The following is a 27,236-nucleotide window of genomic DNA, read 5'->3' on the forward strand; positions in this document are numbered from 1 at the left end:
AAAAAGCGACAAAAGCTGGGGCTAATGATTTTACTCACAGAGCCGACAAGCTATCCCGTCTCTGGGAAGGAAAGACCTGTATTGGAAATGTTTAACAGTGGAATAGATTTACATAGTACTATCTTTTCCTTAAAGTAATGCTCCTATCTGAGGAAATAATTTTCTTAGATATTCTTACAAACCTCTTTTTTTTTATTTTTATTTATTTTTTTGAGATGTAGTCTTGTTCTTATTGCCTAGACTGGAGGGCAGTGATGCAATCTCGGCTTACTGCAACCCCCACCTCCTGGGTTCAAGCGATTCTCCTGTCTCAGACTTCTGAGTAGCTGGGATTACAGGCATGTGCAACCATGCCCAAGGTTTTTTTTTTTTTTTTAGATGGAGTCTCTGTTACTCAGGCTGGAGTGCAGTGGAGCGATCTCGGCTCACTGCAACCTCCACTTCCCGGGTTCAAGCAATTCTTCCTGTCTCAGCCTCATAAGTAGCTGGGGATTACAGATGCGCGCCACCACACCTGGCTAATTTGTGTAATTTTAGTAAAGACTGGGTTTCACCATGTTGGCCAGACTGGTCTCAAACTCCTGACCTCGTGACCCACCCACCTCCGCCTCCCAAAGAGCTTGGATTACAGGTGTGAGCCACCACACCCGGCCTAATTTTTGTGTTTTTATTAGAGACGGGGTTTTGTCATGTTGGCCAGTCTGGTCTCTAACTCCTGACCTCAAGTGATCTGCCCACCTCAGCCTCCCAGAGTACTGGGATTACAGACGTGAGCCACCACACCCGACCACAAACCTCTTTTTGATTGAAGCAACTGAGAAATATAAGATTGTTTGAAAATTGTCTATATAAAAATGAGCAAAGCAATATTTATAAAAAATATTTCCTCTGTGATTAATAAGACAAACAAACACAACACACTCATTACAGTGTGAGCCCCAGAGTTTGTGTCTGCATCACTCAATGACTGGTTTCAACACCTGACTCTTCAGTTTGGGATTTGGTGTAGGTTTTATTTCTTTGTTCGTATTAATGAGCCTCATTGTGATTTTGGCTTCTATTTCTAAAGTTAGTAATCTTGAAATTATTTTTGCTCATATGTATTATAAAACACCTTGAGAAACCACGTACTTCCTTGCACATTTTTAAGTTGATATAAAAGTTTTATTATAGGTTTAAGTAGTTGCAGTATGGTCAGATGATAAATATTGAGGTTAAATTATAAAGCAATTGCATCATTTTAAAATATTTTAGGGGACATGAAAATGATGATTTGCCCTTTGCTATCATCTTGCTAATAATATATGTAAGAGATGATTTTTAATAGTCTGAAATTTTATATTGTTTCTTTTTTACAAACTTTTTGATTTCTATTCTACTCTCCTGCATAACTTTATCCCAGTGTAATATAGTTAATCTTCATTGTTCATGAGTTCCATATTTGCAAATTCACCAACATGGTAAAATTTATTGCAAGCCCTAAAATCAGTACTGGAAGCTTTTAAGGTCATTCACAGAAATGGCAGAGTTGTGAAGATTTGAGTTGCTCAGTAAGCATGTTCCCAGTTGAGGCTGAGTGTTTTGCTTTCTTGTTTCAGCTTTCATACTGGAAACAAATGCCCTTTTGAGGGTCATCTTTTTCACATTTTGATGCTTTTTATTGGTGATTTCACTGTTTGAAATGGCCCCAAGCATAGTGCTGAAGTGCTGGCTAGTGTTCCTGAGTTTAAGTAGGTGGTGATGTCCATTATGGAGAAATACACATTATAGAAACTTAGCTAAGGCATGAGTTATAGTGATATTGGCTATGAGTGCAATGTTAATGAATCAGTAATATGTAATAAATAAGCTGTCTTTAAACACAAATACACATAAAACAAGGTTATGTGTTGACTGGTGGATGAAAATGTTGTAACCAGAGGCTCAAAGGAACCTAACCCTGTATTTTTCCCTAAGAACAATGCTTTAGTATTCAGCAGTTTACTGTTCATGGTGACTTTACAGACTACAACTATGGGCTATAGAAAATAACAAGAATCAACTATTTTTTGTTTTGAGTATCTTTATGCATCATCCTGAAGTATATCTTTGCAACAAAAATATGTAAAATAATTAAAGTTTATGAAGTATTTTTAAATTCCCTTGTACCATAAGCCTTAGTATTAATTTTGAATGAATTGTGATATATCATGCTATTTTAGTACACAAATCACTTAAAATATAAATATTTATTTGGGTGAATGATTTCTTGGTATTTTGACAAATAATTACTAAACATAAAACACTAGAAATAAACCCCTTAATTAGATGAATGGGCTTATTTTTATACATGGTAACCTGTCTGTAGATGAATATTACTTACTGCTGGAATGAAATAGATTCAGCATCATTTTGTTCTTCCTTTTCATTGTTATTGGTGTAAGCCCATGTTCTAACTAATAAGTTTATGGGAAAAGAAGAAATTTTATTACAGCAACTTCATTCTTTTAATGTCTTCAAACTTTTAACAAAAATTTGTTAGTAATATTTGTTATAATTACTCCAGTGATCTATCAATTTATAACCCGATTGAGTCTGTCTTTAATTTTGTTGAAAATACAGAATTTGAAGCTTATTACTTGGAAAAAAATCATGTACAGACATTCACCTATTAAATTTCTAGGAAATTTATCAAATATATTTTATTGTTTTTTTAACTCACTATTAATTTTTCTTGCCGTTTTATCATTTAGATGCATTTTGTTAAATCTGATAAATTTTGAAACATTGGGAAAAATTGAAATACTCTTCAGTTTAATACACTTTTGCCAGTACAATATTTATAATAAAATTATTTAACATTTTTTAAATCAAAGCCTTGGAGTTGCATATTCCATTTGTGGAGAGTGACCGCCTTTTGACATGGTGTAAAACCAATCTTCTCTATCAAATTAGACAGCCATTAAGAGTTAATTTTTCAGAAAAAAATGGGCCCACATAGCCATCTTACATCTGTCAAGCACCACATAACAACATTTCAGTCAATGATGGACCACATATATGATGGTGGTCCCTTAAGTTTATAGTACCATAATTATCCTGTACCTTTGCTATGCTCAGAGACAGAAACACTACTGTATTAAAATTGCCTACAGTATTCAGTGCAGTAGCATGCTGTACACATTTGTAGCCTTGGGGCAATAGGCTATATTATATAGCCTAGGTGTGTAATAGGCTATATAATCTAGGTTTACATAAATACACACCATGATGTTTGCACAGTGATGAAATTGCCTAAGGATGCATTTCTCAAAATGTATTTCTATCGTATACTGAAGCATAACTATACTATAGAGGTAGGTGGATGGATGGGTGAATGGCTGGCTACGTGGACGTGTGGATGAATGGGCAGATGGACAGATGGATAAGAGGTAAGAGATGGAACTTTGCCAGCAGTTTGTCTTCTGAGTGATATAAGGTGCCGTCATCTTCAGTATTAGAAACAACAATCTTAGCTCTGATCTTCTGAGACCTTCCCTGAGGAGGAATTACTTCTTTGGCAATACCAAGGGGCAGAAGTGCTAGGAGAGTTAAATGAACATCACCGTCTCTCTTGTCCCTCTTTACTATGTATCTGTATTCATAACAACCTAACCCAACACACGTGCTGATAATACAGTCCGAAATGGCTAAAAAATACATCGTTCCTAATGCCAACCTTTACCTTACTCTGAAAGAAATACAGCTGTACTGTGAGTTAATGGGGCTTTGGTTAAAAGAGGCTCCCTGTTCCCAGTAGTTCAAGGTGTTCTCCTTTACCACCCTGCGTTACTGCACCAGAGCCACCATGGGGGAGATTGAGTGTATTCCTTTCTTTTGTGAAGTGGGAGAATGTTGATTTTGAAGGGAAGCTGGGACAAAATGATCTATCATGAAACGTCAGCCATAAATGTGTTTTCAGACGTATCTGTTTGAAGGAACGGTGTGTGAGGAATAGGAGAACTTTCCCTTGGCAAGTCCCATATACCCTCAGGGTAACATACAGTCCAGTGTGGAAGCCACTGACACAGAGGAGGGAGTTCAGGACCCAAGATTCTTTTTCCTGCGCCTATCCTTGTGAATTTTGGGCAAGCCACTTTTATTCTTTGTGCATCTGTTTCTTTATTTTAAAAATAGGAATAGTAAATGGTTTCCCAATTATCTTTCAGTGCTGTTGTAAAGATTAACTGAGATAATGTCTGTAAAAGCACTTTGAAAATTGAGAACTCTATTTAAACAGAAGATATCATTATCAGTATACTAACGTCACTTTAGCCAATTACAGTTTACTATAAAATGTAGTGGAATAGAACTCCATCGGGAACACTTTTCTTATTTAAAGAAAATAAATGGCACGTTTTTAAAACTAAACATTAATATGGCACAATTGACGTGATAATTACAATAATTTTTACACCATATGTTGGACCTGAAGTAAGAGCCAATAGTTGTTGAAACTTAAAATGTGCCTAGGCATGCTTCTAAATACCTTTCCTATATTTATTTATTAAATTCTCACAACAACTTTAGGAGTTAGATACTATCATTATTATTATTATTTTTGCTAAGGTACACTGAGAAGGTATACCTTATAAGACACAAACCCTCTCTAGTTATCATCCAGTCTTTCTTCTCCTTTCTTTCTCATCTCCTTCCCCAAAGAGTTTTGCCCTTATTATTATGTCCACTTTCTCATCTTTTTTGTTTTCGTTTTTTTTTTTTTTTTTTTGGAGACAGTCTCACTCTTGTTGCCCAGGCTGGAGTGCAATGGTACGATCTCGGTCACTACAGCCTCCACCTCCTGGGTTCATGTGATTCTCCTGTCTCAGCCTCCTGAGTAGCTGAGATTACAGGCATGTGCCACCACGCCCAGCTAATTTTGATATTTTTAGTTAGAGATGGCGTTTCACCATGTGGGCCAGACTGGTCTCGAACTCCTGACCTCAGGTGATCTGCCCACCTCAGCCTCCCAAACTTCTGGGATTACAGGTGTAAGCCACCGCGCCTGGCCAGATACTATTATTATTGCCTGTTCTGTTGGCAATAAATTGAGGGATAGAAACTGTGTGACATGCTTACACAGTTGGTTAGGATGGGACAGAGCTAGTCTGTGAACCCACACGAAGGGTTCTAAAGTCCATGGTCTTCGCCACAGTATACACATCTTATTATACAGATTTTCAGTTGCATTTTTCCTACCTCTCATTCTCCGTCTCCCTTAATGTAATTTCTACTAAATAATTTTCAAAGTGGAAGAATTAATTAAAGAATAAAAAAAAGAGTGTGTTGGGGAGAGAGAGAGGGAAAAAAGGAGAGCAGAGGGAATTCTACTGCAGATACACCCTTGTCAAAGAACCAAAGCTGTTGCCTTGAGGCTATGGGCGATGTCTTCAGCAGTTGCTATTTTCTAAGACCGGGGTCTCTTACTCCCTGAGGAGGGTAGGAAGCCCTCATTCTGTTTCCAGCCGGGGAACCTGGAAGTAGTGGGAGACCTTGACATTCCCAGTCTGGTCCAATGCAGTACCGGGCACCTCTCCCACCTCAAGGAGGGAAGGAGTGGGAAGACTTGGGCTGTGATTCTTGAGTCTTGTAATCCACCTTTTCAAGTGGTGGCAGCATAGTCTTAAGTTTCTCTCTTTTTGTTTTTCAAACTAGTTTTGCCTTTGAATCTATTTTATGTGATATTAATAATTTTGTCACCTCTGCCTTCTTACGATTACATTTTGCTTGGCATATTTCTTTTTACTCATTTATTTTGAAACCATTTGTGTCTTTATATGTAAAATGCAGCCATGTAGACACAGTATAGCTGGACCCACTTCCTTTTGTCCACGTACTCCCTGCCTTTTAATTGGAGTGTTTACTTTATTAGAATTTCATGTAATTATTGATGTGGTGAGTTCTGGTCACCAGTTTATTGTATTTTTCTATCTACCTCTCAATTTTTCTTCCGTTCTTCATTATCTCCTGCCCTTTTGGGGATTATTTCAATATTTTTTGGAATTCCATTATGACTTTTGTTTGCTTTTGGGTCAATATTTTATTCATTTTGATTTTACTATAAGAAATATAATGTCTGTCCTGAACTTCTTAGTCCCTTCATTGTTAATATTGCTCCACTTCATAAAATAAATAAAAGACTCATATTTACCCCTCACCTATTATGCTATAATTGGCATACATGTTATACCTATATGTTCTAAACTCCACATGGAATATAATTTTTGCTTTACCCAGTCATCTGCATTAAATAAATTATGTTGAATAAAGCAAAAAATTCCTAATTATCTTCTGTATTTAGCATTTATGATACTTTTACTGTTTCTTGTGGATTTGAATCTCTGTCTTGTACCATTTCACTTCAGTCTGAAGAGTTTATTTGATATTTCTTGTAGTATGAGTCTGCTTGTGATAAATTATCTTAATTTTATTTCATCTTAAAGTATCTTTATTTTGTCCTCATTTTAAAAAGATATTTTCACTGGATATACATTTCTGCACTGACAAGCGTTTTTTGCTTTGTGTTTTCTTCCTGAACTGTAATGTTGTGCCGTCACTTCTGGCCTCCGTTGTTTCTGACCAGAAGTTAACCATTAATTACGTCATTTTAACCCTGAATATGACTGACAAAGTTTTCTTGTTGTTTTCAAAGCTTGTTCCTTATCTTTGGCTTTCCGTAGTTTGACTCTGCTATGATTTGCCTTGACACAAGCACGTTCATGTTTATCCTGCTTGACGTTTGTTGAACATCTTGAATATGTAAAGTTATTTATTTCGTCACATATTAAAATTTGAGGGCATTTTTTAAAATAATTTTTCTGCCCGATTCTTTTAATTTTTCTTTGTGACTCCAATGACATATGTATTAGATCATTTGATATTATCTAATATGTCCCTAACGTCTATTCATTTAAAAGCAATTATTTATTCTTCACTAATGTTTCCTCTTTAATCTCCATTTGGGTATTAAATTTATTTAACAGATTTTTATTCCAGACAATTGTAGTTTTAGTTTCCATTCGATTCCCTCTCTCTCTCTTTCTTTTTCTAAATACAGATAGGGTCTCACTATATTGCTCAGGTTGATCTCAAACTCCTGGGCTCAAGTGATCTGCCCACGTCGGCCTCCCAAAAAATTGCTAGGCGTGAGCCACCACGCCCAGCTTGATTTTTTTTTTTAATAATTTCTATTTCTCTGATTATCTGTTGTATCTTTCCACTCATTGCAATTTTTTTTTTCTCCATAAGGACAGTAATACTACTAGCTACTTTAAAATTTTGTCTCCTAGTTTCAAAATTAGAGTCATTTCAGGGTTTTGTCTCACTTGAATTTCTTTTCTCCTGAGAATGGTATACTTTCATCATTCTTTGAAATGTTAGATACTTTTAAAATTATATCCCAGACATTATATAAATGTAATTACTGGAGACACTGAATTCTGTAATTTTTTCTCCAGTGACTCTTGGTTCTTTGTTTGTTTTGGAAGATATTTATTTTGGTTGATCTTGAAAAGAAAATCTGTTCTTTGGGTAGGCAGTCTGATCTCCATCCGCAGCATCCTTTATTTTTTTTTTTTTTTTTTAATATTTATTTTAGAACAGTTTTCGTCTTTACAGAAAAGATGCAAAATAGTACAGGCAGTTCCCATGTACCTCACACCCAGTTTCCCTGTTTTTGACATCTTACATTGTTATACTACGTTTGTTATCATTAATGAACGAATGCTGATACATTCTTATTAACTAAAATTCAAACTGTATTTGGATATTCTTAGTTTTACCGAATGTCTCTTTTCTTTTCCAGGATTCTATCCAGGCTACCGCATTGCGTTTACTCATCTCCTTAGACTCTTAGACTCTAACAGTTTCTAAAGACTTTTCTTGTTTTGCATGACCTTGAAAGTTTTGAGGAGTGCTGGCCAGGTGTTTTTACAATGCCCCTCAACTGCGTTTTGTCCAGGGTTTTCCTGAAGATTAGATGGGTTATGTGTTTTTGAGAGAAAGCCCACAGAGATAAATTGCCCGTCTCATCACATAGTGTCAAGGGTAAACATGATCAAGATGACTTACCACTGTTGATGTTGACCTTGATCACCTGGCTGAGGTAGCGCCTTTCAGGTTTCTCCACTGTGAGGTTGTTTTTATTCCCCTGTCCATGCTGTATTCTTTGGGAGGAAGACACTGTGTGCAGATTCCACAGTTTACATTCACAGGGGCATTACAATCAGGGGCGTTACAACCACAGGGGCGTTTACATTCACAGGGGCGTTACATTAACAGGGGCGTTACAACACAGGGGCGTTTACATTCACAAGGGCGTTACAATCACAGAGTCGTTACATTCACAGGGGGCATTTACATTCACAGAGGCGTTTACATTCACGGGACATTTACATTCACAGGGGCGTTACATTCACAGGGGCGTTACAATCACAGGGGCGTTTACATTCACAAGGGCGTTACAATCACAGAGTAGTGACATTCACAGGGGGCATTTACATTCACAGAGGCGTTTACATTCACAGTGGCGTTTACATTCACAGGGGTGTTCACATTCACAGGGGCATTTACTTCACAGGGGAGTTACAGTCACAGGGGCATTATACTCCACCTCCTTGAGTACATCCTTCCTTTAGCTGAGCAACCTTGAGTCTGATATGCACCTTCATCATTCAGGGATTAGCCAGAGACGTGGGTAGACAGGAATTTGAGTTTCTCTTTCTGAGTCATTTTCTTCTGGTCTCCTCAGAGGCAGGTGTCTCATCTTGGTATTTTGCTTCTTCAGCCAGAAAAACTGTGGCTTTGCCACCAAAGTGCTTGCTGCCCCACATGCCATATCCACAGACTGCACCTGGCTTCAAGCCTAAAGTTGTGAGAACGGGCACTCCCTTTACGTAACTGTACTCCTCCTGATGTGGACCCCCTAACTAGAAATCTTCATTTTTTTTGTTCACTCTTCTATGGCTTTTCAAGAATCTGCTTTCTTTAGTAAAGTCCCAATTTTATAGTAGTTTTTTGCAGGAGGGTTGATCTGATAGCATTTTAATAATTCATTACAAAAGGCAAAAATCCTGGCCTCTATGTGTAAGTGGGGAGGTGAAATGAGGCTTCCTATCACAAAGAACTTCAAAGACAGGAATCAAGAATTACGAATAAAGCTATTAGAGGATGGTATCATACAGCATATACTCAAGTGCTAAATGAGTATGCAGGTAATAGTTATAAAAATAAAAATATTAAAATATAAAACAAATAAAATAACAATTAAAATTTTAAAACTAGCTATAAAAATGCTTGTAGTTAGTAATAACGCAGATCCTTATAACCCAATGAAGATGAAATTGCACATGCAAGGCCACTTAACATTGCGCTATGAGTCCAAAGATGCAGTTCTAGAGATTTGTATTCCACCACTAATTATTGGGTAGGGAAATAGATTACTGTAGATGAGATTAGGTTAGAAATGAAGGACTATCATTAACAAAATTTATTGATGGATCAAAGAGGGTAGGAATAAGGCAAAGCACTAAGACAGGTATAGGAGGAGAATGTTCATTTTATTTATCTACTGGACATCCATGTAGGTATCAAATGCTAGTAGATGCAATTATCTGAAGTTCCAATGAGGGCCAGGCGCGGTGGCTCATGCCTGTAATCCCAGCACTTTGGGAGACTGAGGTGAGTTGATCACCGGAGGTCAGGAGTTCGAGACCAGCCTGGCCAACACGAGGAATCCTCTTCTCTACTAAAAATACAAAATTTGCTGGGTGTGGTGGTGGGCACCTGTAATCCCAGCTACTCTGGAGTCTGAGGCAGGAGAATTGCTTGAACCTGCGAGGCGGAGGTTGCAGTGAGCTGAGATCACACCACTGCACTCCAGAGTGGGAGACAGAGTAAGACTCCAGAAAGAAAGAGGGAAAGAGAGAAGGGAAGGGAAGGGAAGAAAAGGGAAGGGAAGAAGGAGGCAGGGAGGGAGGGAGGGAGGAGGAAGGGAAGGAGGAAGGAAGGAAGCAGGGAGGGAGGAAAGGAAGGAAGGAAGAAAGGAAGAAAGAAGAAAGAGAAAGAGAATAAAGGCCCAGGGAGATGGCAAGTCTGGAAATAAGGGTTTGGGAGTTGATGACATATCCATTGCATTACAGCCACGGGATTAGAGGAGGTCATCTAGGAGACTACACAGATTCAGACTGCTGGGATACTCCAAAATCTGCAGGGCCAATAAAGGGAGAGAATCCAGAAGGGGAAGCTACAAAAGTATGTCCTTTTTGAAGGTAAAACCAGAAGGGTTCACTCCCCGGTGCCAAGAGAAGAAAGGGTGATGAGAACAGAAGCCAGCTATATTCAATGTCCCTGAAAGGTCAACCTGATAAGAACAGAAATGTGATGACAGCATTAGAAGTGTAGAGCTCATTGCTTTACCAAGAGCAGTCTTCAAGTATTGGCTCACAGAAGAGTATAAAATAAAGAAATGGAGACCAATTCTCAATAAAAATTTCTATGCACAAAAACAGAGTAGTAACTGCAGGAAGGCGTGAGGACAGGTTGGTTGGTTTGTTGAAGTTAGGGAATACTAGAGTTAGTGATAGTTCTCAGGTGAAGAAGAAAGTTCCCAGGCAAGTGACGTTTGGAAACATGTGGAGTTACTTTTGGATTGCTGGGATTACCAGGGCGTGCTCCTGACACTTACTGGGTTGCAGGTGGGGCTGAACATCCCACGGAGCTTACGACACCCTCTCATGAGGAAGAATTGCCTGTCTTCAATGCATTGAGTCCATTTATATGCTCATGTTAATGGTCTATCTTGGGCTGTGATTTTCCTTGGGTCTCCCAGCAAAAATGTCTAAGGCATCACATGAGGTTATTTGCTATCTAAAAGGACTTCACCAAACCTCTGACAGTTCTATATATGACTTTGATTAGTCTACCTTATGTCACCTGTATTCTGCAGAATCAATCACTGGAACCAAGGGAATGCCAGGCACAGATTGGCCTGCATCATCCCTGAACCAATCATTTGACCAATGACAAGGAAGATGGGGCTGTGCTCATGAATCACATGGCTGTTCTCTGTGCAGGAGGTGGAATGGCTGCTTGAGGAGCAGCCAGAATCATTTAAGAATCATTCATTATTGATATTGACTACTATGTTTATAACTCAAAAGTTTATACCCTGGTCAGACTTGGTAAATAAAATCGTCTTGAAAGAAATATAATGACCCATGCACCTCTTCCCCTCTTCCCTCTCAGTCGCTGCCTTACTCTCTGGGACTTCTGAACCCTGGATAGGGATATCATAAAAAAGGAATCTGGATATGTCTCATTATGTTTTTTCTTACCAGTGCATTATGATGTTGATTGATAATACACATGATTGATAATGTTTACTGATACATTGTTTGTTTCTGATGCTATGTCATCAAAACAATTATTAAAACAATGCATGTCCAAGCTTTTAATATATAATTAAACCTTAGAAAGTGGAGATGAGCCATATTCTCTATCATATCTGTTGGTCTCTGGAAGTTTTCTGTCCACCAAGAGGAACAGAATCCAGAAAAATTGGCTACTTTACTTAGTATTTGCCCACATCTTATCTAATCTCCCTTAGTTACCATACAAAAGACACTGCTTTAATTAGCTCTACCTCCTCTAGGTGCCTAGAGTAGGGAACTATTTTGGAGCACACACTTGCCCAGCACTGGGAGGATAGGCCCTGTACTAGTCTCTTTCTGATATTTTCTAATACATCCATAATCCCAATAAATCTTGTGTAACAGACATTGGTGTTGCATCCCTTATGCCCATTTATTAGATCAGGAATCTAAGCGTCGAGGTGGCCAGGTGACTTGTCATAAAATTAGCAAGTGTTACAACCAGCATTGAGATTTCTCTTTATGTAGCTCTAAAGACATTCTGCTTTCTGTGACTTTAAAGAGGTAGTAGATGAGGAGGACTGGGTACTTCCCTCCACTCCTGTTTTGGAAATCATGGCTGGAGTTCAGGGGCTGGTACAGATGGGACATGACATGTTTCCTACATGTGTCAGAAAAAGGTTTCACATAATGGCACTTGATTATGGACTCAGTGAGTTTCTTAAGATGTTTTTTCTTATTCATGCAAATGTTTTAGTTGGTCAAATATTATGTATTTGGTTTATCTTTCCATTTTAAATTTATATTGTATATTAGATTTACTCTTAAAAAATATTCATATCTGTAGTATTTATGATTTATCTAAATTGAGCTGAAGCTTTAAATCTGTAACTTTTCTATTATAGAAAAAACTTGTATATACTTAGGATTTCAGTAGTTGTACAGAGGTATCTTGACTATGTTTTGCAGTTTCCCTTTACAAAACAATTCTTGTCCTTGCAGCAGGAGTTCCATGATTTGAACCCCTGGAGCAAAATCATAAACTTAGGATCTCCTGGAATTTTTATCTGTTTATGTAGCAGCTTTGGCACAAACTCCAGCCACTTCTTCCCACATTCCATCCAATGGTGTTTGACTTTGAATCTATTCTCACTAGTAGAAAATGAAATGTAGAACTGGGATCATATCTTTTGTCCCCATAGCCCCTAACTTGTCATGTGTCTTATCTGATGTTGGTTGTTTTATGGTCTCTGATCTGAGGATACTGTGAAGATACCTCAGTACTTCCAGTATATTTTGGTTTCTTCCACTCTATTTTCAAAGGTGTTGAATGAAATTGACTTAAAAGTGTATCAAAAGCACCTTTTCCTCTGTAATTAGTATTTTTCATGAATTTTCTTTATTTGGAGCACTTTGTCACTAGTCGTCCTTCCTTTTGCTAAACATTTTCCATGCTGGTCAGAGATGTCAGGTTTTTGTTCTTGTGGTGCCATCTGGGACACCTGCCCTCACTTGAGCGTCATTTCTGTTTTGGGGCTCATGTTGTTCATGGTTATTGTTCATGGTCCTTTGCTCTTAGCTCTTCACTGGAGCTTTTATTTATTTGTACTGCTCACCCATATAGGGAATATCTGATTTATCTCATAAAGGCTTTTTGTTGTTATCTGTTTAATCATGAGGGATAGAAATGTGGACTTTTTTTTTTTTTTTTTTTTTTCTTTGAGACAGAGTATTGCCCTGTCACCCAGGCTGGAGTGCAGTGGCACAATCTCGGCTCACTGCAAGCTCTGCCTCCCAGGTTCACACCATTCTCCTGCCTCAGCCTCCTGAGTAGCTGGGACTACAGGCATGTGCCACCATGCCTGAATAATTTTTTTGTATTTTTAGGAGAGACGAGGTTTCACCGTGTTATCCAGGATGGTCTCGATCTCCTGACTTTGTGATCCACCCACCTTGGCCTCCCAAAAGGCTGGGATTACAGGCGTGAGCCACCGCGCCCGGCAGAAATGTGGACTTTTTTAAGACAAGATCTCTGTCACCCAGGGTGACAGAGTGAGGTGGCACAACCACAGCTTACTGAAACCTCTAATTCCTGGGCTTACACAACCATCCCACCTCAGGCTCCGGAGTAGCTGGGACTGCAGGTGCCCGCCGCCGCACCCTGCTGATTGTTTAAAAAATTTTTTGTAGAGATGGGGGTCTCACTTTGTTACCTAGGCTGGTCTTGAACTTCTGGGCTCAAGTGATCCTTGCCCCTTGGTCTCCCAAAGTGTTAGGATTACAGGCTTGAACCACTGTGCCCGGTCTAGACTTTTCTTCTGAGATGATTTCTGGAAGCCTATTTTAGTAGAAATGGAATGAGCTTTAGAGTTAGATTGAAATAAATTTGAAACCCGGCTCTATTAGAAAGTAATTAATGTCCTTAGAAAAGTGGGTACCATTCCCTGGGCCTTCGTTTATTCTATAAAATAAGGATGATAATAGGGACCTGACCAGATCACTGGGAGGCTTAGAAAAACCATGTGAGAGCACAATGTCTGGCACATAGTAAGTGCCTGATAATTATTGGCGTAGTAATAATTATTATAATTATGATGAAGTGTGTCATCTCACATTGTAATTGAGAAATAATTAGCTATAGTACTACATTTAAAAGAAACACAGCAGTAAATAAACAATAGTACTTGCCCTTGAGGAGTTTATTATCTTTTAAAGAAGGCAAAATGTATATCAAAAACAGCTAAACGTCCATTATTTTTAAAGGTTACAAGATGATCGTTTTAAATACTATAAATATCATTTAATGAGTCAAATAATGTGGTCGATGGTTTATTTATGTTTTCAAGATAAAGGAACTGAGACCTAAAGAAGGTTAATAGATTGACCCCTAGCATCCTAGGCCAGTTAAAGGAGTCTGTGGGAATTTTTGCATCAGTCTTCCTAACGCTGCAGGATATATAGATTGACCCCTAGCATCCTAAGCTAGTTAAAGGAGTCTGTGGGAATTTTTGCATGGGTCTTCCTAACGCTGCAGGATGTACTTTCAACCCTTATGCCATCCTGCTTCCACAAGGAATGTGTTGGATATTATAAGATGTACATAGTAAATGCCACTGGTGCCCTGAATAGGGAAAATCAGGCTTTTGCAGGAGCTGAGAGCCAGAGGCTTCTTGGAGGAGGTCACATTTGAAGTGGGCCATGGGGGTAGGCAGGATTTCAGTAGGAGGAGGAGAAGGAGGGAGGTCATGAATAAAAGCAAGAAGTTGTGTGCAGCAGTTTTCTGTGATTTTTTTTTTTTTTTAACAGAGTACACATGGAGACTAATGAAGAAAATGCTGGAATATAGGTTTGTGCTAGATGAAAGGGATCTTGGAGTCTTTCCTCACCAACCAACAGTGTGAGACTTAAAGGATTTGAGTGGTGTGACATAGCTCTGTAGTAATAAGGTTCATTTTGCAGAACTATGTAGGGCCTTTTGGAGGTGAATGGACTGGATCAAAACTCCAGTTGGGGGCTATTATGAGGCTCTAGAAAAGATGTGATGAGAGTGTGACTTTGAGCAGTGAGAGAAAGAATGGAAAGGAAAGGGCAGATGAGAGATGCTGAAGAGGTGGGACAGCAGGTGCGGTGAGAAGACAGCATGCAAACAGACTAGAGGATGCAGCCTGGGTCTCACGGGGAACAGTGGCTTCAATAAGACAAATGGTGTCACTAGCATCCCCACCCCCTCCCTTCCAAAGTAAAGGGCAAATAATTGTCTTCATAGACCCAGTGGAGCATTTTGGCCAGGACCATCCAAGTCTAGGACTCTGAGCCATAGCCCCTAGTGGGTCTTCGCTCTGGTCTATAGAGCAGCTTGGATTTTTTCCATTGCTATACCTTGAGTGCTAATACATTGCCTCGTATTTTTATTAAGAGCTTCACTGTGGAGGGAGTGTGAGTGTGTACAGGCTGTCAGAGCTGAGTCTCTTCAATAAACTCATGGGACTCTTTCAATTCCAATCAGGCAAGTGTCCTGCTCAAAGCCTCTCTATTTCTCAGGATGGATGTCAAAGGGAAAATGCAATTTTGGTTTGGAGGTCACTGACGAATATATGAAAGGGAAATCTCATGGGCAACTCTGTTTTTCACAAATATTGCTCTATAGCATTAAGTTTTTTGTTGTTTAAGTGAAAGAAAATATATGCCATTCACTGAAAGGCCGCAAGGGGTAAGTCAGTTGAGAAATGTTGCTATGGCCATTTAAGGGCTTCAAGTGATGCTCACTTCCTTTCTCCCTTCCAATTTCCTTGGTCAGTGTTTGTCAGGTTCAACTCCAGCCATGGTTTCCCAGTGGAGGTCGATTCTGACACCAGCATCTTCCAGCTCAAGGAGGTGGTTGCTAAGCGACAGGGGGTTCCGACTGACCAGTTGCGTGTGATTTTCGCAGGGAAGGAGCTGAGGAATGACTGGACGGTGCAGGTGAGTCTCCCTTGGTGGCCATTCCTGGGATGCTGCCAGCTCCATTACTCATGCCGCCTGCGCTGCCAATCTGACATTCATTCCTGAGATCTAATAGAATAAATAGTGCCTGGGGATTCCTTGAACTTTACTCCACACTGCTTCATTAATTCTGACCTTCTTAATTATGCATTAACACAGCAAGCAGGAAAGATTGGAAGAACAACTGTGTGTGTGAGAGAGAGAAAGAAAGAACACACGAGCTAGGCTTAGTGAATAAATGTTTACTGACTACAGGAGCAGCAAGGCACAATTTCTGTGTCTGTTCAATTTCTGCCTTACTTATTCCATTTGAATCTTAATGAAGAAGGATTCGAATAAATTGTTCCCAGTCAGGCTGCTCAGTCCCTGCACTGTGAGGAATTCGTAACCCAATTGTGACCCCTGGAGGATAGTGAGGGCTGCTGCTATGCTACGCTAGAGGAGGTGTGGGCTCCAGGCCTCATTGGCAACTAACTTTGGACACTGCTTGGCCAGGACCAGAACTGCACAGTTCCGCAGCTGGTGGGGAAGGAAGCCTGGAGCACAACAGAAGTATACCTTTGCATTGAATTTCTCCAAGGTCCAGTAAAATTGTCCCTGGAAATAGGCTCCTGCAACATAATAAGAGTGAATGATGCTCTCTTCTCTCCTGGCCCCAGCAGAGCTTCTGGCAGCCCACTGCTCCTAGCCCCATGAAAGCCCTACACACTTGTCATTCGGATTGGTGATCTTTGTAGGAATTAGGGGGAACTGGTGAGGTGATTGATAATACCACCATCACCTAGAACTAGAGACCAGTCCTTTGTTGGGGAAACTCGCAAATACAGCTCACCATTTGTTGACATTATTCTTTGTGAATGCAAGAAAGACAAACACTTTCTGGGAATGCTCCCTGTGACTATTACGGACCCTGCAGATATGTGTTCCCCTTTTCTTAACCAGCATCAATTAATGGCACTCAGGTTTACAGCTGTATGGGGGCCACTGCTCTGCACAGGGGTACTCCTGGGTCAGGGTACACGAAGTCCATCCTTGTATCTGCATCCTTTCCCAGTCTCTTCCGGGTGATGGTATTTATGGCTTTGTAAAATGCTCTCAGAGTTTGGGTATACAAAGAAGCTATAGAAATGCAAATTGTTCCTGTCATTCTGCATTTTGCATCTCCTGCTGATGGTGTTGAGGCGCACACTCATTGTGCACAAACTGCTGGGCTCTGCTTTCAGGCAATTTGGTTTTATAAGGGAAGTGCATGTGCTAAAAAGTGTTTTGATTTTTTTTTTCTATTTCAGTCAGCTAAAAAGCTTTTCACTGTATCTGCCAACTTCTAAATCCAAGGATGTTTCCTTCACAAATAAATAATTTTAAAACAGCTCCTTGAATCAAAACATTTTATATTGCCAGAACCTTCAGGTTCTAAACTGCCATTTGTGCTGATTTGTATAACAATTAGTGATTTCATATGTAGTTAGACTAATTGCTTCAGAGGATTGACTTTGCAAACATATGCATAAGACATGTGTTGATTTATGAGTCTTTATTTTGACAAACACTTTTTAAGCCCTTCCAATGTCCTAGGCTTCTCAGGGGATCCAAAAGAGAGACATGACTCAGCCCCTGTTTTCATGGAGACTGCTCTTTATTTATGAGCCCTAAAACCAAGAGAAATATTAGATTGAACCATATGGGATTGCCATTTTTATCGGTTCAACAATTTCATGTGGTTCAACCTAATAGCTATAATATATGAATATGAAACATAACTGCCATATTGCACCTGAAAATATTATGAAGTTTTAAAGGTGGAGAAAACACATCTGGTTGGAATTCATCAGGAAGAACTTCATGGATGAATTGAATTGAGGTAGGATTCTGTAGATGGAGGAATGGAGGAATGAGCATTGAGAATGCTTGCTGAAAAGGGTGGGTTCTTGTTTTTCTAGAACCTGAAGGAGATATTGAAGATTGGACAAAAAATATGGGCTATATTTCACATAACCTTGACTAACTTGGCATTGAAGTTTCATTGGTGGGGAACTAGAGAAAAATGGGTTGCCATAGAAGGAAATGGGAAGTCTGAAGACCCAGTTTGGTTGGGGGAAGGGTGCTGCGTTGTTCCAACATGATGGGAGTTGATGCCAGCTGAGTACATGTGTTTGGAGATGTCTAACTGGGTGTTGAGAACTTATGTCTGAGGACACTGAAAAAGAAAAGTTGATAATTATGGAACTTATATTAAATCACAGTTAAATGATTTAGGTGCCGAGAAGTCGGCAAACTTTGTTCATAGAAGAGTTTCACTGTAAAGACTAGGAAGTTACACATGTAATTGCAAATTGATGTCTGTGTTTTCTTTAAGTGTACAACTGGCAGAATGTTAGCATCCTTTGATATTCTTGTATAATCTTAGAACATATGTTTGCAACTATTTAGTCAATACCTTTTAGTTACTCATTATCATTACAGGTGCTATATTTCACAGTATAAGCACAAAATATATAGTAATAAGTTGCTGCTGAGAAAAAGAAGATGGACCTTGCATATGAGCTACTTAATGCTTCCACTAATGAACAGTAAATATACACCGTGGTGTCCTGAAGCGGAGATGACTGGGGTGGTATCTGTGCCTGCTGGGTGTTTTCCTCCTGTTTTCATTTTCATTATTATAGGTGATATGAACATATATATTAGCTTATCATGCAAAATTAGATATTGTGAGTATAAAAGAATACCCCATCAATAATTATTCCAGGACAAAAGGTATATGTTGGGAGTATCCTAGGAACACTGAGGCAATGCTCACCCCACATATTGAGCAGTATCTCTCACACTTAGTTTCACCTTCTTTGAGGAGGAAATTAGTTTTAGTGCCTCACCCCAGGTACTTTGGGGAACTGTAGCTTGAGACCATAGTCTTATGAAATGTCCTAATTTTAAAAAGCGAGTTTGTCTATTTAACTGGCAAAGGGTATTTGTAAGATTATAATAGAATTGATGTCACATCTAAAAAATTTTCATAGAATTCTCAATTCCGGGAGAACATGTCCACAGGCCACTTAGAAAGCACTTTTAAAGGATAGTTCTTTTCATTACACACTCATCTGTTCAGTTTTGTTGTTGGCAAGACTCTAAGAACTTTAAAGAATTAAAGGAAAATGGAAAAAAAATAGACATTGAAAAAAGAATGATCTAGCACACATTCTGCTTCTGGGAAGTTGCAGTAGACATACTTTTCCCTCTTCCTCCCAGCAACTGCACTAAAAAGCCTACACATTGCATATTGTACAGTTGACTCGTGGAGTCATGGAGTTAGGGGTGCCAACCACTATGTCAACAAAATTCATGTATACTTTTATCTCCGCCACACTTTACCAATAGCCTGCTATTGACGGGAAGCCTTACTGACATCATAAACAGTTGATTAATACATATTTTTCATAGGTAATATGTGATGTATGCTTATAATAAAAAAAAGCTAGAGAAAACATTAAGAACATTACAAAAAAGGAGAAAACATATTTACTATGCATTAAGTAGAAGTGGATCATCAAGATTTTCATCGTCTTTGTCTTCATATTGAGTAGACTAAGGAGGAAGAGGAAGAGGGGGAGTTGGTCTTATTGTCTCAGGGGTGGCAGAAGCAGAAGAAAATCTGCATATAAATGGACCCATGCAGTTTAAACCCATGTTATTCAAGGGTCAGCTGTACAAGCTTATGAAGATTCTGAAAATGGTGAGAAGAATGTGGACAGAGTAGGGATTTTAGAACCCAAGGAAGAATACAGAGGTGAATTTCTTGAGTTTTCTTTTTGCCACATTACCTCAGATGTGAAACTGAAGAAACTGGCAACCTGGAAATGTCAACATGTGTAGACAAAAAGAAAAGAGGAGAAAAGAAGTGGAGAGGAATGGAGGGGCAGAGAGAAAAGGGAGGGGGGAAGGGAAAAGGAAGAAAGGAAGGAAGGAAGAAATCCCCAACAATGGCCTGTTTTTTATCCAAAGGACTCAGAAAGGGGCTGCCTAGCAACACAGAAAACATTTAGACAATAACCAGTCTACTCCAGCCAAACGCAACAGAAAAACTGCGGCCCTATCCTTGTCCCCACCAACACTAGTAAAGGCCGAGTGGAGAGCCTTTTGTTTGAAATTTCTGAAATAAAACACTCACTGACGGGTATGACACAAGAATGGAAGGAACAGAGAAAAGAGTCAGTGAACTGGAAGATGGAACATAGAAATGACACACTCGAAATGGCAAAGAAAAACTAGGCTGGGAAAAGAAAAAGGGAATAGAGCCTCAGAGACCCGTGGGCCTTTGATGGAGCATTTAAAGTTTGTGTCACGGGATTCCTGGAAGAAGAAGATAATGGTGGGCAAGTGCTCAAAGAAATAATTGTTGGAAACTTCCGAAGTCTGCAAGAGACATAAAGTTATAGATGGATTCATAAAGCTGAGTGAATCTAAAACAGGAAAAACGCAAAGAAACCCACACCAACACACAACATACTTCAGCTTCTTAAGACTAAAGACAAATTGTAAATCTTGAAAGAAGCCAGAGAAATATCACACCTTCCCTATAGGGGTAAAATTGTTCTAAATACAGTGGATTTCTCATCAGAAACCATGAAGGCTAGAAGGAAGGGGCACAATGGTTTTCAAATACTGAAAGAAAAGAACTGCCAACCTGTAATATTATACCCAGTGAAAATGTCGTTCAGGAATAAAGAACAAATCAATCCTTTTTTTTTAGATCAGGAAAAGCTAAGCGAATTTGTCACCAGCAGACCTACCCTAAAAGAATGGCTAAAGAAATTTTCTAGACAAATGAAACAACAACAAAAAAAGGAATTTCGGAGCACTAGGAAGGAGGGAAAAACATAGTAAGCACAAATATAGGTAAATACAATGCACTGTTTTTCTCCTCTTGAATTTTCTAAATTATGTTTGAGGGTTGCAGCAAAAGTTACAGCATTGTCTAATGTATTTCTACATGTAGAGGAAGCATTTCAGGCAAATATAAACACAGATGCAAGGAAAGATAAGATTTCTAAACTTAACCTATAAAATAGCAACTGCAGTAGAACATGACAAGTTAAGAAGGTATAAAGTAACGTCTACAGTAATCGGTGAAGTAGGTAAATGGCTAAAATACAAAGTAAAGACAACACCAAATGCTGGTGAGGATGTGGAGAAATTGGATTACTCACAAATTCCTAATGGGAATATAAAATGGTAGAGCCACTCTGGAAAAGAATATAGCAGTTTCTTTAAAAATGACATATGTATTTACCAGATGACAGAGTTATACTCTTATTTATTTATCCTCGAGAAATGAAGACATAGGTACACAGACAAATCTGTATATGAACATTTATAGCAGTTTTATTCATATTAGCAGAACATGGAAACAACTCTGATGTCTTTCACAGTCAATGGTTCAACAAACTGGTACCTCCATACCCTGGAATATTACTCGGCAGTAAAAAAGGAGCAGGCTGTTGATGCACAAAATATCTTGGATAGATCTCAGGGGAAATGTACTGTGTGGAAAAAACCCTTCCCCAAAGGTCGTACACTGAATAATTTTATTTATATAACATTCTCAAAATGACAAAATGATAGAAATGGAGAATAGATTCATGCTTCCCAGCAGTTCTGAAGGGAGTGGAAGCAGGCGAGAGGAGGGTGCGGCCGTGAAAGTGTAACAGAAGGGACCCTTTGACCGTCCTCTGTGCTGACTGCAACAACATTGCTGGAGTGCAATGGCAGAATCCCTGCTCACAGCAAGCTCCGCATCTGGGTTCAAGCAATTCTCCTGCCTCAGCCTCCTGAATAGCAGGGACTACAGGCGCCTGCTACCATGCCCGGCTCATTTTTATATTTTTAGTAGAGATGGGATTTCACCATGTTGGCCAGGCTGGTCTCAAACTCCTTACCTCAGGTGATCCACTCATCTCGTCCTCCCAAAGTGCTGAGATTACAGGCATGAGCCACCGTGCCTGGCCTCTTTCTTGAATTCTTAAACAGAATTTTAGCACATTATAGGTCAGAATAGACATGATGAGTGTTTATTTGCAAAGTCTTTACCAAATATTTCAACTAAGCAAAAGTAAATAGTTCTTGACAATTGTGTACTCCAGTTGTACATATTTTTAAAATTAGTTTGTTAGTTATACACTATAATTTTAGGAAATAAATAAGCTAGGTTGGGCACAGTAGCTCACTCCTGTAATCCCAGCACTTTGGGAGGCTGAGGCGGACAGATCATTAGGTCAGGAGTTCGAGACCAGTTTGTCCAAAATGGTGAAACCCTGTCTCTACTAAAAATACAAAAATCAGCTGGGCATGGTGACATGAACCTGTAATCCCAGGTACTCAGGAAACTGAGGCAGGGGAATCATTTCAACCCAGGAGGCAGAGGTGGCCGTGAGCTGAGATCGCACCATTGCATTCCAGCCTGGGCCATAGAGAGACTCCGTTTCAAAAAAAAAAAAAAGGAAATAAATGATCTGTTGTGGTTATAAAGTTAGAGAAAACATTAGTAACATATTTATGTAATATAATTTAGGGATGTAATAGCTTAATTTGTGAACTAAATTTATGCTAAATGCTTTTTTTTGTAAATCAAAAACTTTTTTTTTTTTGAGACAGAGTCTTGCTCTGTCCTGCAGGCTGGAGTGCAGTAGCATGATCTTGGCTCACTGCGACCTCTGTCTCCTGGGTTCAAGTGATTCTCCTGCCTCAGCCTCTCAAGTAGCTGGGATTTCAGACCTGTACCACCACACCCAGCCAATTTTTGTATTTTTAGTAGAGATTGCTTTCTCTATTGACTATAAAACAGAAAGAGGCTAGCATCAATTTAGAGCATTGAATACATTTCCACCATGATTTTTTGTTTGTATATAAAAGAATTCTGCAAATGACCAACATAATTCGTATTTTAACTGATTATAGGATAAAAGAAGGCCAGGCTCAATACCATTACACCCAGAGCACAGTTGCGCAGCGATTTATTTCTGTGTAAGAGATTGGTCGTGTCAATGAGATCCTCAATCACTACGGGACTGATACAGGCATCTTCTCTCTGAAGGGTTGCCTTGCAAATGGAACTTATTGCTGGCCTTCTTTATTTAGGCAAATATACATATCCTCTTGAGTTCCTCCAAAGAGCAGGTACATTATGATATGAACAAGTAAGAGCTGCTACATGTCCGAGTCTAGAATCAAAGAATGATCATCTGTACAGAGCAAATGCTCACTTCGGGAAGACCCTTATTTCATCTATTTGTATCTGGTTGCGTCTATGTGTCAGCCAGAAAGTATCCCTGAATGACTTACCTCTTTGCGTAATTCAGAACCCTCAGAAATGTTATTTTTCTGTTGAAAGGAAGCCTTGACATTTCTGTGCCCACGTGGACTTACAGAACATCTCTAAGGATTGCCATCAATAAGCATAGACTTAAGAAAAAAAAAAAAAAAAAAGCTGAGATTCTTCTAACTTCTAAGGCTGAAGATATATAGTCTGTGGATTCATTTAATAGGCTGTCATCTCACAGATGTTTCCATTGTGATTACACTCATATTCCAAGGCAAGCGATGTGTGAGAGGGTGAAACTGCAGCAATCCAATCTCCAAACTCATAACATAGGATGCATCTTATTAGGGTACAGGAAACCTGATAAATGACAGAGAAGAGATGACACACTGTGAAACTGTGTTACTATTCACTGAAGTCCTAGTTTCAAATATTCTGTTGTCTCCATTACTGGACTAAGATGCCATCATCCAATTGACCTGATGTTATCTGAGATTTTGCTTAATACAGTCGTCATCCTTTAGGAAAGAATTTAAGAAATGAGAGGTTGTGTCTATACATCCAAAAGCTCTGAACCCAAAGATGATTCACTGAAACTTCGTCTTTACTTTTTTCCATTTTTACCAAGTCATTGTAACAAGCCTGAGATTACTGTCACGGAACAATAAGATTGTATATGAGAAACCTCTTTCAAACTTATATACCAAACTCACTTATGATGAATATATATGGGAGTATATGTGCTCCTTCATTTTCTATTTATATATGGGCTTAGATCATAGCTTTAATTAATAAGTTACCATTAGTAAGTATTTACTCCAGCATTGATTTTCCTTAGATATAAGTTAAATGGCAGATGAAGTTAAATGTGTGGGATATGATCATTTATGTTATAATAGTTTATGTTAAAGTATAACTTTAGTGATACCTGTAAGACACAGAAAACACAATTAAATGGGAATGGGAGAGTCTGGCCTAATATGTTGTGTTAACTTTTTTTTTTTCTTCAAATATTAGGTTTAATTTTGATAAAAATAAAATTCTCATAAACAATTTGGCAGCAGACGTTAAATTAACTGATATTAATATTAGACAAGTGAAGATTGCCATAGTAGCCTTTATAAGGCACAGAAGGATGGGCTAAAAGATCTTTCTTTGGCCATGCACTAAATCAGAGGATGCACAGACTCATTTGAATAGAGGCAGAACATCAAGTATTTATTGAACTATTGTACAAGCCCATGATTTATAAAGTTGGTGTCAGTATAGTGTTCTAGTATCAATTGGTTTTGGATTTTTAAAAAATGTTTTAGCCTTTTGTGCGTATATGTCTTCACACAGATAAACATACATTCATTTGGGGAATGCATTTCTTGAGAAAAGTTATAATTTTTGTGGGTGTACTTGTGTAAACTACATTGGATTGAAGATTTTATTCATTGAATTTTATTTTGCATGAAATGTTTCCTGTGTAATTATTTGTTCTGGTCACTTTGCATTCAGAGGTATCACTCAGGTAAGATTTAATATGTAGACTAATTATGGCACAGAGCTCTGGTTTTTAAATTAATAGAATATTCTGACGTTAGAGGGAGAAATGAGAAATGTGAGAACCCACTGATGTTTGTGTTTTGAATACATCACAAACTCAGTTTCAAATATGTGGGCTTTTGCAAGCTCAGTGCAGGTTTTGCCAAGGATATTTTCTGCTCATTTTTATAGCCTTACGTATTTCAAAGGCAATTGGGTCTGTGTGTTTGCATTCCATCTGTACATAATTCATCAAAAACATTGTTCAGAAAAGAGAGGAAATAAACACAAACATTTGTTTAAGATAGTTCTAGTGTTATTTAAATCTTGGACGCTAAGAAGTTCAGAAGCTGCTAAAGTAATTAACGTCTGCTTCCTCAGTTTACCTGTTTTGTACCTTGGAGTCAATTCTTCTCATTTTGAGGAACATTGAGATACATGCTGTTCTTATAGGAGCCTAAGACCTTTTATGTTTTTTCATTCCAAGGGAGTTTTATGATGCCATCCTACACACATGCTTATTGCTATATATAAATGAGAAGTCAAAACTTCAAGAATGTCATATACTAGATGAAATCACTTAGAATTCAACTAGACTTTCAAATACACTGTTATAATGAAGTACAGTAGATATGAATCACTCTAAAGTCAGACTCTCTGGGAAGGGCAAGTCATTTAAGTTCTCCAGTCATTATTTTTCTGATCTATATGAAGTGTAGAGAGTAATAATGCTTATATTTTTGTTTTGAGTGTTATATGAAATTTTACCTACAAAGGACCGACACATAAACACATTTTGACCTGTTATTAGTTTAATTTGATGAATAATTCACAAAAGAAAAGATAAACATTTTATTTGTGATGTGCAGTAAATTCATCCCATGATTTATTCTGTTTTAAAACATTCCAAAAGGGGACATTTTGCCTCATGCCAAATTGCCTATTCCACACTCGAACTAACCTGAGAATAGAATATATTTGTGGGAACTCCTTTGACTTAAGTCTAAACAGTTATCTTAAGAAAATAATATATTCTATTCTAATGGAGTTTACTTTTTTAATGCACTGAATATCTCTATATATGAAATTTTATTTGGGGGAGCAATTTTGCAAGAGTACTTACTGTTCAAAATCTGTTTAATAAGGAGCATGAGGTAATTTCATATTTCTCCTAAGAGTCTGTGAGTCACTTGAAAGTAAAATAGAGGGCAAGAGGATCAGGATGCTCTCTGAAGAGAAAATACATTCTAAGACCCACTTAAATAGTTATATTTTTGCCTCTGTAATTTATGAGCAGAATGAAGATTTTGAATTTACATAATCTGTCATTTTGTAGTACACTGAAATCTAGTTGTGTGGCTTTAGCCTTGCAGATTAAATAGATACTGATCTTTTTGTATTTGTGTTTGTTTTGATGGCTTTGTTTTAAAGGTTGGTTTCTGTTTGTTTATTTGGTGGTTGTTTTTTTTTAAGACGGCATCTCGCTTTGTTGCCAGGATAGGCTGGAGTGCAGTGGTGTGATCTCCATCTCTCGTGTTCAAGTGATTCTCCTGCCTCAGCCCCGCTAGTAGCTGGGATTACAGGTGTGTGCCACCACACCCAGCTAATTTTTGTATTTTTAATAGAGACGGGGTTTTTCCATGTTGGCCAGGATGGTTTAGAACTCCTGACCTCGTGATCTGTCTGCCTTAGCCTCCCAAAGTGCTGAGATTACAGGTGTGAGCCACCATGCCTGGCCAATCTTGGTTTCATATATGCCAGTCTTTAATATTGCTTATGTCATATAATATTGCATATAGCTGGTGAGTTCATTTCTATCCTTTGCCTTCAACTCAATGGCATTGTTTTTGGGGGGAAGCATGTATCTGATTTAACCAGTCATACATTGGTTATTCAGGCCTGTTAACTGATACAATTTGAAATTTTTAAAAATTTCCCTGAAGAGGGCATATAAGCTTTAAAATAGACTTAATCAGTTATGGTAAAGGGGGAAATTCTTCTAATGATTCATTTCAGTTTATTAAAACCATACTATTGAAAGTTAAATAATAAGGGGTATTACTTTTTGAAAATGGCAATAAATTCACTAATTACTTTGAAGTCTTGATCTGATTAGAAAACATAGCTATAGATTTTGCATTATGAATTTGAAAAATATAATACATTTGCTGATAATCTTTTAGGGTTTCCTGCTTGACTTGGTATTTTAATTCTTGCCTCTGGTGGAGAAATGTAGTGGACAATCTCTCATTCAAAATGATTGGCAATTTTCTTTTGTTATTTTGTTTTCAATAGAAGAGATTGATGAGAGAACTATAAAAATATCAGTCTGTTTCTTTTAAAAAATGAGTTTTACCTATAAAAAGTATTTAATCTATAAATAGTTTTGTTTTGTTTTGTTTTGTTTTGTTTTGTTTATGAGACAGAGTCTTGCTCTGTAGCCCAGGCTGGAGTGCAGTGGCGCGATCTTGGCTCACTGCAACCTCTGCCTCCTAGGTTTCAGTTCAAGCAATTCTCCTGCCTTA

At 38.3% G+C, this 27,236-nt stretch overlaps 1 protein-coding gene across 4 annotated transcripts in view; it reads left to right on the top strand.

Annotated features, from left to right (window-relative positions):
* Positions 1-27,236, top strand: part of PRKN (parkin RBR E3 ubiquitin protein ligase) — a 1,416,081-nt gene that overhangs the window by 269,501 nt on the left and 1,119,344 nt on the right. For all 4 annotated transcript variants that reach the window (XM_017869558.1, XM_017869559.1, XM_017869556.1 and 1 more), the window contains exon 2: positions 15,685-15,848. In XM_017869558.1, coding sequence (XP_017725047.1) covers positions 15,685-15,848 — 164 coding nt within the window. The remainder of the gene's footprint in view (positions 1-15,684; positions 15,849-27,236) is intronic.

Source organism: Rhinopithecus bieti, unplaced genomic scaffold (genome assembly GCF_001698545.2).
Source record: "Rhinopithecus bieti isolate Rb0 unplaced genomic scaffold, ASM169854v2 scaffold_3948, whole genome shotgun sequence".
Classification (NCBI taxonomy): domain Eukaryota; kingdom Metazoa; phylum Chordata; class Mammalia; order Primates; family Cercopithecidae; genus Rhinopithecus; species Rhinopithecus bieti.